Source organism: Hakea prostrata, chromosome 9 (genome assembly GCF_041222555.1).
Source record: "Hakea prostrata isolate BN-2017 chromosome 9, UWA_Hpros_2, whole genome shotgun sequence".
NCBI classification, from domain to species: Eukaryota; Viridiplantae; Streptophyta; class Magnoliopsida; order Proteales; family Proteaceae; genus Hakea; species Hakea prostrata.
In genome coordinates, this window is record NC_142608.1 from 3362452 (window position 1) to 3377641 (window position 15190).

At 37.1% G+C, this 15190-nt stretch overlaps 2 protein-coding genes across 2 annotated transcripts; both read left to right on the forward strand.

Moving 5' to 3' along the window:
• The first annotated feature begins 7735 nt into the window (after positions 1-7735).
• On the forward strand, positions 7736-9177 carry LOC149004090 (1-aminocyclopropane-1-carboxylate oxidase 3-like). The gene is made up of 3 exons (XM_089168272.1): positions 7736-7904; positions 8016-8242; positions 8328-9177. Exons 1-3 carry the CDS (start codon positions 7800-7802, stop codon positions 8941-8943), a joined length of 948 nt encoding a protein of 315 aa, XP_089024398.1. The 5' UTR covers positions 7736-7799; the 3' UTR covers positions 8944-9177.
• Positions 9178-13700: 4523 nt separating this feature from the next.
• On the forward strand, positions 13701-14965 carry LOC149004091 (1-aminocyclopropane-1-carboxylate oxidase 3-like). Its single transcript, XM_089168326.1, has 3 exons — positions 13701-13820; positions 13926-14155; positions 14239-14965. The coding sequence occupies exons 1-3, from the start codon at positions 13716-13718 to the stop codon at positions 14852-14854; spliced, it is 951 nt and encodes a 316-aa protein (XP_089024452.1). The 5' UTR covers positions 13701-13715; the 3' UTR covers positions 14855-14965.
• Positions 14966-15190: the final 225 nt, after the last annotated feature.

Genomic DNA, 15190 nt, shown 5'->3' on the forward strand with positions numbered 1-15190 from the left:
ACTGGATAACCGATGTCAATGGTAACCTAAGCTAAGGTGTATTTGGTATTGTTCTGGATAAAATATTATCAAATTCGGTTGAACCACAGTCAGGAAATTTGGTACCGAATCGGGTTTACCTTCGGTTCTATCTTCGACCCGATTGAATACAGCTAAACAACGGTCGGGTCATAAATCCCGGTTAGCAACGGCCATGGCATGGTCGGGACCGGTTCTTGGTTTAAACCATCAATTGCGTGAGGATGACTGACTTTACAGTTATAGATATATATATTTGAACCCAAAGAACTCAGGATACGTGATTGACTTAAAGACGGTTACTGGTACTCTGAGGAGTAGGAAATCGTGTTAAACATGGAAACTGATTCTACCCTCGAGAAAATGGATAAAACCCTACAATCAGACGGCCAGCAAGAAGGATTATGAACGAATCCAACAACCGAAAACTTGAGATAAACCCTATATAAACTAAAGAGTCGCACAAAACAGAGGTATCTAGATCATTTTCCTTAATTACTATCATATTCAATTTATGCTCTGCAATTCGTCAAAGCTTTGTGATTAGTTCCATAACTGACTTAGCTTTTGGAGGTGGCCTCCCGACCCTACGGTTGGGCCACGTCTAACACTCTTTTACAAGTGATTTCTCAAGTACCTTAGGGGACTACAATTTCAAGGCGCTTTTTATATAGTTAATATAGGAAGGGCTTCGCCTCTAGCCCCGAAAAAATTCGAACTCTGACCTCCTATGTGGAAGCAATGGTCTTTGCCAACTGAGCCACCCTCGGAGTTTTCATTTCTAATTTAATAAGCAAACCTTTTTCCAGCCTATTTGAGTTGTCATTTGTGAATATTTTAATTTGACGTGCTGAAAATTCTCCATCACATGAAATCTATCACGTATTTAGCGACAATTGAGGTTTGTCACTTTACTGTTGAGGACTACTGAAATTCGTGTTAACTATTCAATTGGAATTTTCCTTCTCATGTGGTTCACAAAACCAATACTTACCACCAACCACCAAGGTTCAAAATGTCGGCTAAAAATCGTCTGTCGTTCTGCAACTCTATTGAAATTTAGGAGATTTAACAGAAAGAGTAGATATACAATAAAACCCTACGTAGAACACTTTTTTGGCCACTTATGTAATACCTAAAAACTTGTATTGGTTATTTTCGTTGGAGGAAAGAAAAGGTGGCCAGTTTTGTAAAACGAAAGCCAATAGTGGCTAATTACGTAATTTTCTCTAATAAATATCTAGCTCTATTATTACATCCTTCCAAAAGTTGGACCCTCATTCTCCTAGGCTTTGATTGTTAGACCCTAAGAGAGTTCATTTATTTAATATTTTTTAAAGAGACTTTTAGAGATTTTTATTTGCAATAGCCATTGTTGCCAACGTTTAGAATTGGCCGCGTTTTCAAAAACAAATCAGATAGTTAAGAGAAGGGGTATATATATAAATATAAAATTTTATTTTTACATCTAAAGGTTTAAAATATTTACAATTTACAAAATTAAGATCCTAACTATACCTGACTCAATCCCAATTTTTCCAAACCCTATGTGCTCCTCTGCTCCACCTCCTCCGTCCGCCATCATTGGTCGTTCCTCCAGAGTGGGGAAACTACTAAAAAATTGGACAGTTAGTGATAGTTATTGATAGTTATTGACCTATAACCCTATTGATTTCTAACCAACAGATTCATCAGCAATATGGTAGGGTTTTACTCAAGGTCGCTGAAAAATAATGTCTTCGACCCGAGAACCCGTTTCTTACATTGCTAGGTTTTTGGTCCTTCATCCAAAGTTTCCAAAGGTTTCCATGGATGGGAGTGAAGGTGGTTAGGTATTTCTCTGTGCAATTTTTTTTTAATGGTTTCTCTGTGATTTCTTCTTAAATTTGTGTTTCAAACTTACATTTTGCATCTTTTTGTGAAATCTGTAGTTTTTATTATTTTTTTCCTATAAACGAAAAGGTTCTTTTCTTTCATCTTCTTATTTTCCTATTTAAGTTTAGCGTTTGCCACTGTTTAGTGTTAGGGTTCTTTTTTATGAACTCTGATATGCTTTTTAACATCCTTTGTTTTCAAACCCTTATTCATCCACCAATGGAAATAAAGGCAAAACAAGAATCGTGGATACTCTCTGGAGGACATTGATGTAAGCCATCAAGTATGACCCCTCTTGTTGTTCTAAACGAAAGCGATTAGAAACAATGGTTGCCGGATTATTCCCCTTTAAGGTTTTAACTCAGGGAGAGAGTGCAAGTAAGTCCTAGCACAGGGTTTTATCTTCATGATAAACTCATCACCGGATTAGTAGAAATATTATTTGAGAACCTGAAGAGATAAAACAGAATCTGAGATCGAGGCTTACCTTTTTCTCTTTTTTTGGGGGGGGTTAAATGTTAAGAAAATTTTCTTTTTCTTCCCAACCACCAAAGACTACTAAAAATTTTCAAGATTTGAACGATCCTATGACATAATGGACATCATTGAATATGACACCTCGAGGAGGAATCCCCAATCAAATCCATGTACCTTTCTTTTATTTTTATCAAGCCATCTCTTTTTCTAACTTCACTTAACAATATTGTTCTCCTCTTCTTTCAAGACTCGTGGTGCTCATTTGTAATTGCCAATAGATGAGGGTTATTTTGTGCATTGCAAAGCAATCGAAAAAAGTCAATCAAACTAACTATTGTAATAATTGCATTGATTCTTGTTACCTTCTATTGGTCTCCCCAAATGCCTTGATCAAGGGAAGGAAAACACATCCTAAGAATTATGAGTGCCTACCATACAAGGAAGAATTTACATGGGCAACCAGTCATAGTGATTGCAGGTGCACAGACCCAAGGAGGGATAGGGGAAGGGGAAGGTCTGGTAGGGGCGGATATTTGAACCCACAACCTCCTTAAACTTACTGTCTTTATAAAAGAGGCTGCCACCATTGTGCTAAAAACATATCCACCTCCTCATTTATCTTGTAGTACCATGCATCAAGAATAGTATGATCGATTACAGAGTAAGGCAGTGCCAGCGGAGATATGATCTTTCTATAAACCCATCATGGATTATGATGGGCCTAGGCCCTGGGTTGTTTCTAAACATTATAGAATCAAAAATGTTCAACTGTACCACTCTATTGTCTAATGCACTTTTGTGTGAATGAATTTTCTATCCCAACCAGCCCATGAACCTTCCAAGGTCTTGGGTTGCGATTAGTTTAATCCAAGGATATAGATAATCTAACAGAGAGAGAAAAAAAAATTAGATGTCATAAAGAGGTCAAATTTTTGTTCATGTAAAAATGGTTGGATTTTGTAATTAATGTTAAAACAAGGGCAAATTACATCGAAACTAAAACTACACAAATGAGGATTCAAATCCTTTGTAGCACCTCAAATAGCGGTCATTCATTGGTTGTTACGAATGTCTCCTAACATGAAGGTCCATAAATTCCAATATAGGATTATAATTCATTACACCATTCTCCACTTTATTTTTCAAGAAGCGTCATACTCATTTGTAAGGATCAATGGATAGCCGCTACTTTGAACATTGCAGAGGTTTTGAACCCCAATAATGGTCAATCAAACTAATTATGGTAACCATTGAATTGATTCCTCTTATCCTATATTGGTCTCTGAAATAACTTAAGAAAACGACACTCCAAAAATTACAAATGCTTTACCGTACAAGGAAGAACATACATGGGCATTTTAAGCAACCTGGCTAATTATTTGCAAAATGCTTTGAAGGCTTCAGTTGACCAAATTACAACATGATCTCCTAGATGAAGTCAAAGAAGTTGAACATGAAGAGAGGGAAGACCTTACCTCTTTCAATGATTTAAGGTTTCAGATATGGTTGACAAGAACTATGAAGGGACGGAGAAGGATTTGATAATGGAGGAGGAACAGCAGCAGCCCATGAGGATAATGAGACAGAAAGCAGTTTATACTTTATACTATACTAGTTGTTTCTCATTTCAATCTCAACACGACATTTCCATTTCGGTTGTAAGCTTGAAGTCAATTCCTCAAACATGACCCTTTGGAACTAATTTTAGCAGGCTACGTACCTTAAAAAGATATATATCTATGCATGATATGAACCGAACCCTACTCAAAGTTAGAGTTGCAGATCCAAACCATACAATTAACGAAGAGAGAAGTCATGGATTAACTCATCACAATGTTACTCAGGAATAAACCTGGCCCCAATGGGATTCTAATTTTGACCTCTAATGTGAAAGCATTGGGCTTTTGTCAACTGAGCCACCCCTCAGGGTTCTTCACAGACTATAGTTATTACAAATTTATTGAACTTACCTCCCCTTATCACAATATAATAGAATAAAATTTTGGGGGTATAAACATAATTATTTACAAACACAAGGAGTGTAAATGTAATTTGCTCTATTAAGACATTGTCAATTATGGGTTGCACGGGCATATGTTAATGTGCATTCTCTCCCATGTTATTTCCGTGTTTCTCCTTATTTGTGTTGTTTTTGCTAGAAAAAATCAAGTTCAGAAAATGAATGATTCGTTTATCTCTTTTTTAAAATTTTCTTTTGGTAAATGATTCATTTATCAAGTTAAACTAGAAAGTTTCAAGGATGAGCTTCAACTCAACTTTACTCATTGAAACCCCGAGGGGTGGCTCAGTTGGCAAAGTCCAACGCTTTCAGGTAGGAGGTCAGAGTTCGAATCCCCTCGGGGCAAGGGGCGAAGCCTCGCCTATAATAATTATATAAAAAGCGCCTTGAAGATGTAGTCGTGGTGCGCGCAAGCTGGCCCGGATGAACCTCATTTCCAAAAAAAAACTTTACTCATTGCCAAGTTGTCGTTTTATATTAATTAAGCACTTTAATGTTTATGATGTCCTTAATAATAATTTTTCTGGTTTTTTACCAAAATAATAATAATATTATTAATGATTCTAGTGACTATATGGACTTGTTTGATAATTCATTTAGTGTTTTTGCTTTAAGAAACACACAAAAAACAATTCTAAGTGCTTCTGAAAGCAAAACATTTTTTGGCGTTCAACAACACTTGTTTTTGGAAGTAGAAACAATTGATAAAATCTATTTCTTAAAACAAGTTGAAAATTGTAATAAAATTTATGAAATTTGGCATTGTTCTGGTAGAGTGTCAAATTCCATACATACCCCTTCTAAAACTACTTCACCTGAATTCTTAATTTTTGCTTCAAGAAACAGATAGTTGTTGCATCAAAAGTGTTTCTTGATGCAAAAAATTTCATAAATTTCAATTTATATTACAAAATTCATGCAAAACAAAACAATTTTTGGCCGATTTTTCTGTTTCTTGAAGCAAAAACATCAAAAACTGTTTTTTTTTTTTTTTTTTGATAAATTATCAAATAAGTCCTATATATTGATGTGTTACCATTCACTCACATGTTGAAATTTTGGTTATGTTTTCTTATTTTGCCGTCATTAAAGATCTTTTCACATTCAATTTAGTTTTGTCTTTCATTTCACATTAATAATTAATAATAACAATCTAGCAACCTCCTTGGAGTCGCCAACTTTGCTACTTTTCTAATTTTCCTACATTTTAACTAAGGAATTAACCAATAAAGATAAGATATCTGACCAAGCAAGATAACCATCAGAAAATGTTATACTTATTTTTATCTTAAAATGAAAAATATATCACTTAGTTGCATTTCATTTATGCCAACAGCGATGTGTTGGCAAGATGATGATCCTCTAACCCCAACAAAATGAAAATTTATCATATTCAATACTCATGCGCAGCCCCTCATTGGTCCCCGCCTTCATAAAAGGACCACCTACTCTAAAAAGAATCAGAAAAATAAAAACATGTGAATATTGCATAAACTACATCACTTGTTAATTGAGACATTTTCCTAACCAGACATATCATTTAGCACCTCAAATAAAACCATACCAAAACATAGATAATAAATTAATTCTAAAATTTGTTCTTGAAAAGAAGGAGGGTCATTTAAAAGAAGAGCAGCATTTTTGCCTTTTCTTTACAATTCAAACAACTGCGGCGTACAGTGTTTCAATTTGTTTTTGAACACGTGCTTTTTATATGCTTGCAATTCTAACCATTCAATCGAGTCAGCAACCAGTCATATTGAGGTAATCTGGGAATCGGTTAGTGGTTCAGACCAAAATTTTCCACTGGGTCAAAGGTAATCAGATCGGTCATAGCCTATCCCCTTTTTTTAAGACGTTGACTGAGGTACTAAAGTCCACTTTATAAAATTCTTCAACAGAGTCATTCCCAAAGAGGCGTATGTGGACTGAACTCCTCTGATCGTTACCAAGAAAAGCAATTTCATTAGAATTTGCCAATGGAGAGTTGGTACAGTGGTAACTATTGATACATGGGTCAAGTAGCTAACATCATTAAAAAAACAGATAATATCTCACGGATGGTGAGACCACAAACCAAATTCCAAGTCTCTCTGGGCCATCTCCTGTGATGGTTGGTTGTGTCAATTGTGGAGAAGGATATGGGATACAAGTAAAATTGCTGAAGCGAACGGCCGAATGAGATTTAGAACTCGACCGTTCGCAGCACCGAAGTCGAGCTGGGCTACAAGCTTGCGTTTTGATTGACTTTTGAGTAATAAAAGCGCAACTGCTGCAACGTACAGTGGAGGTCAAATTTCGATCTCGACCGTCCGTTTTGCAAAAGTGTTGAAACTAACTTTTGCACACTTTTGATAAGTGAATAGTGGATTTACATCCTCTGTTATTCATTTCCCTACAATTCCCTGTAATTCCCTCGTTGGATTGTGCAACGTGGCATTTAAGTAATCCAATGGTTATCCAATGTAAACTAAATTTAAATTTTATTAAAACCCACTCATAAATTTAAATTTTATTTAAACTCTTTTTTGTTGGATAACCATTGGATTACTTAAATGCCACATGGCATAATCCAATGAGGGAATTACAGGGAATTGTAGGGAAAGGAATTACAAAGGATGTGGATCCGTGAATAGCCGATTTCGAAATCTCGACCGTATGCTATGCGGGAAAAAAATCATCTGTTGTGCCCAACAGTATATATATGGGATTCACATCCTCTATAATTCCCTTCCCTACAATTCCCTCATAGGATTGTGCCATGTGGCATTTAAGTAATCCAAAGGTTACCCAACAAACTAGAGTTTAAATAAAATTCAAATTTATGGGTGGGGTTTAAATAAAATTCAAATTTATTTTAAATTAGATAACCGTTGGATTACTTGAATGCCACATGACACAATCTTATGAGGGAATTACAGGGAATTGTAGGAAAGGGAATTACAGAGGATGTGAATCCATATATATGCACCAAATAATAGGTTGTGATTTAAAGTTTTATCTTAAATTTGAAAAGTTCAAAATATTTTTGTAATTTATTTACTTTTTTAGTGTGCTATTTGACATATATAGATTTTTTTTCTGCTGCGCGGCTCTGTGTATTATTGTGCAGGACTCGAGCACAATCTGTATAAACTTACCCCACATGCGTGCTCGAGAAGTCTTCTTCTCTGGTTTACATTTTGCTTTTTTAACATTCCGTTTCTTGGACGTATGTGACTGGCAAAATGGAGACCAACGACTGGTGACCCCACCACTCTCCAACCCCTTAAGGTGGAAGCTGCGAATCGCCTATAAATTGCAACAGCTTTGCCTGCCTAGACATTCTCAAATTGAGAAATTAAGCGAGTCAGTTTTTAGAGAGAAAAAGAAGAGGCAGAAAGAAAGAGCGAATAATTAAGTGAGAAAGATGGAATCCTTTCCAGTTATTAACATGGAGAAGCTCAATGGTGAAGAGAGAGGAGCTACAATGGAGTTGATTAGAGATGCTTGTGAGAACTGGGGCTTCTTTGAGGTATGTAATACGATTGTCACACTCTTTTTACTATTTTGTTGTATCCAGCTTTTAGCTCATACAAACTTAATCTCTTCCTGTATCTAATGAATAATTCATTTGTAAATGTAGCTGATGAATCATGGAATAACAATAGAGCTGATGGACAAGCTGGAGATGCTAACTAAGGAACATTACAAGAAGTGTAGGGAGCAGAGGTTCAGGGAATTGGTGGCAAGCAAGGCCCTCCAAGGTGAGGATGCAGAGATCAACGACATGGACTGGGAGAGCACCTTCCACGTGAAACACCTCCCTGCCTCTAACCTGTCCGAAATCCCCGATCTTGATGATGAATACAGGTAAGAACATACGGGTTACACTTTACAAAACCACAAAATTATGAACTTGCAAGCAATTGCTGAGTCGATTTGAATTGATTTGCAGGAAAACGATGAAGGAATTTGCGTTGAGATTGGAGAACATGGCAGAAGAACTGCTGGATCTTCTGTGTGAGAATCTGGGATTGGAGAAAGGTTATCTGAAGAGAGCCTTGTGTGGCTCCAAAGGCCCAACTTTTGGAACCAAGGTCAGCAACTACCCACCCTGCCCTAAGCCACATCTGATTAAGGGTCTCCGCGCCCACACAGACGCCGGAGGCATCATTCTGCTCTTCCAGGACGATAAGGTCAGTGGCCTTCAGCTTCTCAAGGACGGCCAATGGGTGGATGTTCCTCCAATGCGCCATTCCATCGTTGTCAACCTCGGTGATCAGCTTGAGGTGATTACAAATGGCAAGTACAAAAGTGTTTTGCACAGGGTGATTGCTCAAACAGATGGCAATAGGATGTCAATTGCATCGTTCTACAACCCAGGAAGTGATGCTGTCATATACCCAGCCCCATCATTGGTGGCCAAGAGTAAAGAAGATCAGGCAGCAGGAAATGCAGACACAGAGTACCCCAAGTTCGTGTTCGAGGATTACATGAAGCTTTATGCAGAGCTCAAGTTCCAGGCCAAGGAACCCAGGTTTGAGGCCATGAAGGTCATTGCCACCGCTTGATCAGAACGCCTCTACCACCCAAACGTATTTGACTTTTGTTTCTCCTGTTGGCTTCGTGAGTTGTCTGGGTGAGTCTGTCTGTGTCTGTCTGCTTTGTAATCTTTATGTTTCTCCAGTTGGGTTTATGAGTTGTGTGTGGGAGTTTGGCTTGGCAAAAGCCCTCTATACAAGCCAAACCCCTGTATACTTGTATCAAAAGATCTTTCAGAGAAAGAAAAAAATTTACAGAAATTTATGCTTCATAAATAAACCATTTATTCTTTACTTTTTTCATGAAAGTTTTTCGTGTCTTCCTGCAAAGATGTTGACCCTCAAGAAAGTATGAAATCGATACTTGGTGGGTTGAAATAAGGTCAACCTCATTCCGGCATATGGTATTTGTCTTCATGACTTTTTTGACTTTGAGTGGCAATGGTGTTAAAGGCATTGGTCTCCATGCCCATTTATAACTTTCCGTATAGTTTCCCCATGTAAGTTGAAACCGCACAGAGCAAAGAGAAGCTCACAATAGAGTATTTAAAAATGAAACAAGGATTTGGATCTGTGCAATAATTCCACATTTCATTAAGGGATAGTTGCTGTTGCCCTGCAGTTTGATTTTATTACTAATAAAATTTTATTGTTTACAAAATTACTGTTGACCCCTCCTTATAATGGTGTTAAGTAGCTGCTAAGTTTGAATATGTAATGTCTACTTTGTCTTTCATTAAAATTAAGAAATCAAAAGACGGTGCTACCCTATTTAAAAAAACTAGATTAAATGTCAATTTTACCATAAACTTCATTTATTTTGAATTAAAGAAATGGACAAAATCCAAATCCAATTTGGTTTCCCACTATCACTAAACTTCATTTATTTTGAATTAAAGAAATGAGCAAAATCCAAATCCAATTTGGTTTATCACCTTCACAAACTTAATTTATTTTAAAAATATTTTAGGTGATATTTAATTTCCAATTTGAATTGAATTCGATTTTCCTTCCTCTTCGGTTTCTATTTGAGTTTTATGCAATCAATCTCTCTTTATTTGGTGGTTTTTTTAGAATAAAACGGATTATAATTAATTTTTTCTCCATAGTTTAGGGTACTATTGTAAAATATGAAACGGGTAAATAAGTAAATAGATAAGTATAAGGGTCTTTTGTTTTAATAACATCAAATATACCATTAAAAGCACAATAATTTTCAAGTTTTCTATTTTGCATATTTTCTGATGTGATTTGGGTTTTGCAGCCCTCTTCCGTGTGCTCCATAGGGTCCAATTGAGAGTAATTGGCCCATTGGCTATGAGCCTTCTTTTTGCTCTAAACGAAAGCGATTAGAATACATTGGTTGCCGAAATGTTCCTCTATAAGGTTTTAACTCAAGGAGAGACTACAAGTAAGTCCCAACATAGAGTTTTATCTTCATGATAAACTCATCATCGGATTAGGAGAAATATTATTTGAGAACCTTAAGCGATAAAACAGAATCTGAAATCGAGACTTACCTTTTTCTCATTTTATTTTATTTTTTGGTTAAATGTTAAGTAAAATTTCTTTTTCTTCCTTTTTTTCTTTGGTAACAATGTTAAGCACTCAAGTGGGACAATACCCAACAACCAAAGACTACTAAAAAGTTACAAGATTTGAATGAACCTACGACATAATGGACATCATTGAATATGACACCTTGACAAGGAAAGCCCAATCAAATCCATGTACCTTTTTTTTTTATCAAGCCATCTCTTTTTCCAACTTCACTTAACAATATTGTTTTCCTCTTCTTTCAAGACTCGTGGTGCTCATTTGTAATTGCCAATAGATGGGGCATTCGAAAAAGGTCAATTGAACTAACTATTGTAATAATTGCATTGATTCTTGTTACCCTCTACTGGTCTCCCCAAATGCCTGGAAAACACACCCTAAGAATTATGAGTGCCTTACCATACAAGGAAGAACTTACACGGGCACCCAGTCATAGTGACTGCAGGTGCACAGACCCAAGGAGGGATAGAGGGAAGGGGAAGGTCTGGTAGGGGCGGAGATTTGAACCCACAGCCTCCTTAGACTTAGTGCCTCTATAAAAGAGGCTGCCACCATTGTGCTAAAAACATATCCACCTCCTCGTTTATCTTATAGTACCATGCATCAGGAATAGTATGATCCATTACAGAGTAAGGCAGTGCCAGCAGAGATATGATCTTTCTATAAACCCATCATAGATTATGATGGGCCCAGGCCCCTGGGTTGTTTCTAAACGTTATAGAGTCAAAAATGTTCAACCACTCTATTGTCTAATGCAGTTCTGTGTGAATGAATTTTCTATCCCAACCAGCCCATGAACCTTACAAGGGCTGGGTTGCGATTAGTTTAATCCAAGGAAATAGATAATCTAACAAAAAAAAAAAAAAAGAAGAAGAAAGAAAGAAAGAAAGAAGAAGAAGATGTCATAAAGAGGTCAATTTTTTGGTCATGTAAAAAAGTTGGATTTGTAATTAATGAAAAAACAAGGGCAAATTACATCGAAACTAAAACTGTGCTATTTTGTTTAATTTTTACTCTCAAGTATGCCTTTATGCCTTTTCAATTATTAGTGTTTTTTCACCTCCCAAATATCCATTTCATTGCCAGATCTAGTTGATTCCTTTGAAAGTTCATGTCCTAACTCCTAATGATTGGCTTATCCTCTCCAAGTGTCTTGACAGAGTTCCTTTATAGGTTTTCAACCGAATGGACAAGCTCCGATCTCATCCATAGATAAACCACCAAAGGGAGAAGAGTTCACCCCTCCAAGACGATTAAGGACCGATGAAATCCCTCAACTTGTTAATGATTTCAGAGTTGCAGCTAGGAATGCTATAGAAGCTAGTAAGTTACCAAAATAAATATAGTTTCACCAAAATGTGAAAGTGTTTTTAAAACTTTAGAAAGTTGGAGCCTTAATGAGAAAGCTATTGGGTAAACCTAGGGAGCCAATTTCTTTCTGAAAAGAAGCATTGTATGATTCAGAAAAGGGATACTAGACTTTGAAAATCCTGCTATAAGTTGGTCAGTCTGCAGATTACAGTTGGTTAGTCTTAAAAAAAAAAAGGAATTCTAGAATGAAAAGGTTTTCTTCCACTGAGTTGCATATATAAAGTAGGAAATATTAATGTGTCAATTCAAAACCTCCAAATCTGATATGTAATGCATCTGATGCTGTCCATGAGAAAGCTATGATGGTGTTGATTCAATTAAAATTTCCTTGGATTGTAGGTTTTGATGGAGTTGAAATCCATGAGGCTCATGGCTACTTGCTAGAGCAGTTCATGAAAGACCAAGTTAATGACCGAACAGATGAAAGACCAAGTTAATGACCGCTTCCCACTTGAAGTTGTTGAGGCTGTTGTCAATGAGATTGGAGCTGATAAAGTTGGTATTAGGCTCTCACCTTATGCTGAATATATGGAAGCTGGGGACTCAAACCCAGAAGCTCTTGGCATTTACATGGCTGAATCTCAATTCAAACTAAGAAACAGATTCGTGGAACTCAAATTGGACTGAATCCAGTTGATGGGTTGAACCAGAACTGTTCCTCTGAGAACTAGATAATAAACTAACAACCAAAGTTGGAGAACAAGACTACTCACTGTTCAAATCAAGTTGACAGCAGCTACTACTTTCACTTTCAAGATTTGAAGTTTAAACAGTTCTTACATGTTCGTAGATGGGCCATTGACCAGTTTCTATGAACAATAAGAAGTTTAGCTAGATGTAACTGATCATGTTTCTCAAAATTAATATATATTTACTTTTCTATACAATTGGATCAATTACTGGGTAATTTGATTGATCAGGTTTACCCTTTACTTTTTCAAATTTGATATAATTTTCATAGTTTTAATTGAACTATTTATGACCTAATATAATATTTGGAAACAGAGAACTAAATCAACATCTTGAATCAAATGACGAAGACTGATGCAATTGATCACATTTCAGTTTTTCTTTTTTGGGTCATCAAACACCACGTTGAATCTAAACTCTCAACTCTCAATCCTTTTATCCTTATATAGAAGTACATTTTCTTATAAGGAAAGGATTTCAGAATTCATCGGATATTATTCTTGGTGGAGAAGACTTGAGGGCAACATATGTATAGCTAAGGCATTAACAGTGACTGGATACTGATGCTTAGTTATTAGGACTTGGCATTGCAGTTCCAAAGAAGGAATAATATTAGATTACAATTAGTTGACTAAGATTTATATTTGTGCACTGCATCCATCTAAGTCAACCAATTTTGACGTCAAGTTCAACAAAAAGCAAGATAACCCCCTTATAATCGGGGAAAGAAAAAAAAAACAAGGGTATTTTTGTCACAAAAATTATTAGACTAATGGTTTCTGTTAAGCATGTCCTTATTTAATAATTTCTTGAAACCACAGGAGAATGCAAAAGAAAACTTAAAGTGGACTAAAAGTGACTTAGACCAAACATCATCTAGATGAAAATTATCCATTTTGAAATTCATGGACTCAGATAACCAAATAGTTTTTCAAGGTGAATCTATAGATTTCAAATCCACAGATTTAAGATAACCAAACAGTTTTTCAGGAGGAATCCATAGATTTCATTCCACAGATTCAAGTAACCAAACGGCCAAACAGGCCAGGTGGAAGCTGAGAAACGCCTATAAATTGCTACAGCTTTGCCCTACCTAGACATTCTCAAAGTGAGAAAACGAGTCAGTTTTCAGAGAGAAAGAGGAGCAGAGGTAGAAAGAAAAATTGATTAATTAAGTGAGAAAGATGGAGTCCTTCCCAGTTATAAACATGGAGAAGCTCAATGGTGAAGAGAGAGGAGCTACAATGGAGTTGATTAGAGATGCTTGTGAGCACTGGGGCTTCTTTGAGGTATTATGATTGTCACACTCTTTTTCATTGTTTTGTTGTATCCAGCTTTTAGCTCATACAAACACAATCTCTTCCTGTATCTAATGAATTCATTTGTAAATGTAGCTGGTGAATCATGGGATAACAATAGAGCTGATGGACAAGTTGGAGATGCTAACTAAGGAACATTACAAGAAGTGTGGGGAGCAGAGGTTCGGGGAATTGGTGGCAAGCAGCAAGGCCCTCCAAGGTGAGGAGGCAGAGATCAACGACATGGACTGGGAGAGCACCTTCCACGTGAAACACCTCCCTACCTCTAACTTGTGCGAAATCCCCGATCTTGATGATGAATACAGGTAAGAACATAGGGGTCACACTTAAAACCACAAAATTAATGAACTTGCAAGCAATTGCTGAATCCATTTGAATTGATTTGCAGGAAAACAATGAAGGAATTTGCGTTGAGATTGGAGAACATGGCAGAAGAACTGCTGGATCTTCTGTGTGAGAATGTGGGATTGGAGAAAGGTTATCTGAAGAAAGCCTTCCATGGCTCCAAAGGCCCGACTTTTGGAACCAAGGTCAGCAACTACCCACCCTGCCCTAAGCCACATCTGATTAAGGGTCTCCGCGCCCACACAGACGCCGGCGGCATCATTCTGCTCTTCCAGGACGATAAGGTCAGTGGCCTTCAGCTTCTCAAGGACGGCCAATGGGTGGATGTTCCTCCAATGCGCCATTCCATCGTTGTCAACCTCGGTGATCAGCTTGAGGTGATTACAAATGGGAGGTACAAAAGCGTTCTGCACAGGGTGATTGCTCAAACTGATGGCAATAGGATGTCAATTGCATCGTTCTACAACCCAGGAAGTGATGCTGTCACATACCCAGCCCCATCATTGGTGGCCAAGAGTAAGGAAGATCAGGCAGCAGGAAATGCAGACACAGAGTACCCCAAGTTCGTGTTCGAGGATTACATGAAGCTTTATGCAGGGCTCAAGTTCCAGGCCAAGGGACCCAGGTTTGAGGCCATGAAGGTCATTGCCACCGCTTGATCAGAACGCCTCTACCACCCAAACGTATTTGACTTTTGTTTCTCCTGTTGGCTTCGTGAGTTGTCTGTGTGAGTCTGTCTGTGTCTGTCTGCTTTGTAATCTTTATGTTTCTCCAGTTGGGTTTGTGAGTTGTGTGTGGGAGTTTGGCTTGGCAAAACCCCTGTACACTTGTATCAAAAGATCTTTCAGAGTTAGAAAAATTTACAGAAATTTATGCTTCATAAATAAACCATTTATTCTTTACTTTCTTCTTGAAAGTTTTTCGTGTCTTCCTGCAAAGATGTTGACCCTCAAAAAGTATGAAATAGATACTTGGGTTGAAATAAGGTCAACTTC

Bases quoted from the DNA above. Each gene is read 5' to 3' on its own strand.
- LOC149004090 (XM_089168272.1), top strand. From the start codon at position 7,800: ATGGAATCCTTTCCAGTTATTAACATGGAGAAGCTCAATGGTGAAGAG. The intron at 7,905-8,015 runs GTATGTAATACG...TTGTAAATGTAG, and splicing joins AGAACTGGGGCTTCTTTGAG to CTGATGAATCATGGAATAAC. The intron at 8,243-8,327 runs GTAAGAACATAC...ATTGATTTGCAG, and splicing joins GATCTTGATGATGAATACAG to GAAAACGATGAAGGAATTTG.
- LOC149004091 (XM_089168326.1), top strand. From the start codon at position 13,716: ATGGAGTCCTTCCCAGTTATAAACATGGAGAAGCTCAATGGTGAAGAG. The intron at 13,821-13,925 runs GTATTATGATTG...TTGTAAATGTAG, and splicing joins AGCACTGGGGCTTCTTTGAG to CTGGTGAATCATGGGATAAC. The intron at 14,156-14,238 runs GTAAGAACATAG...ATTGATTTGCAG, and splicing joins GATCTTGATGATGAATACAG to GAAAACAATGAAGGAATTTG.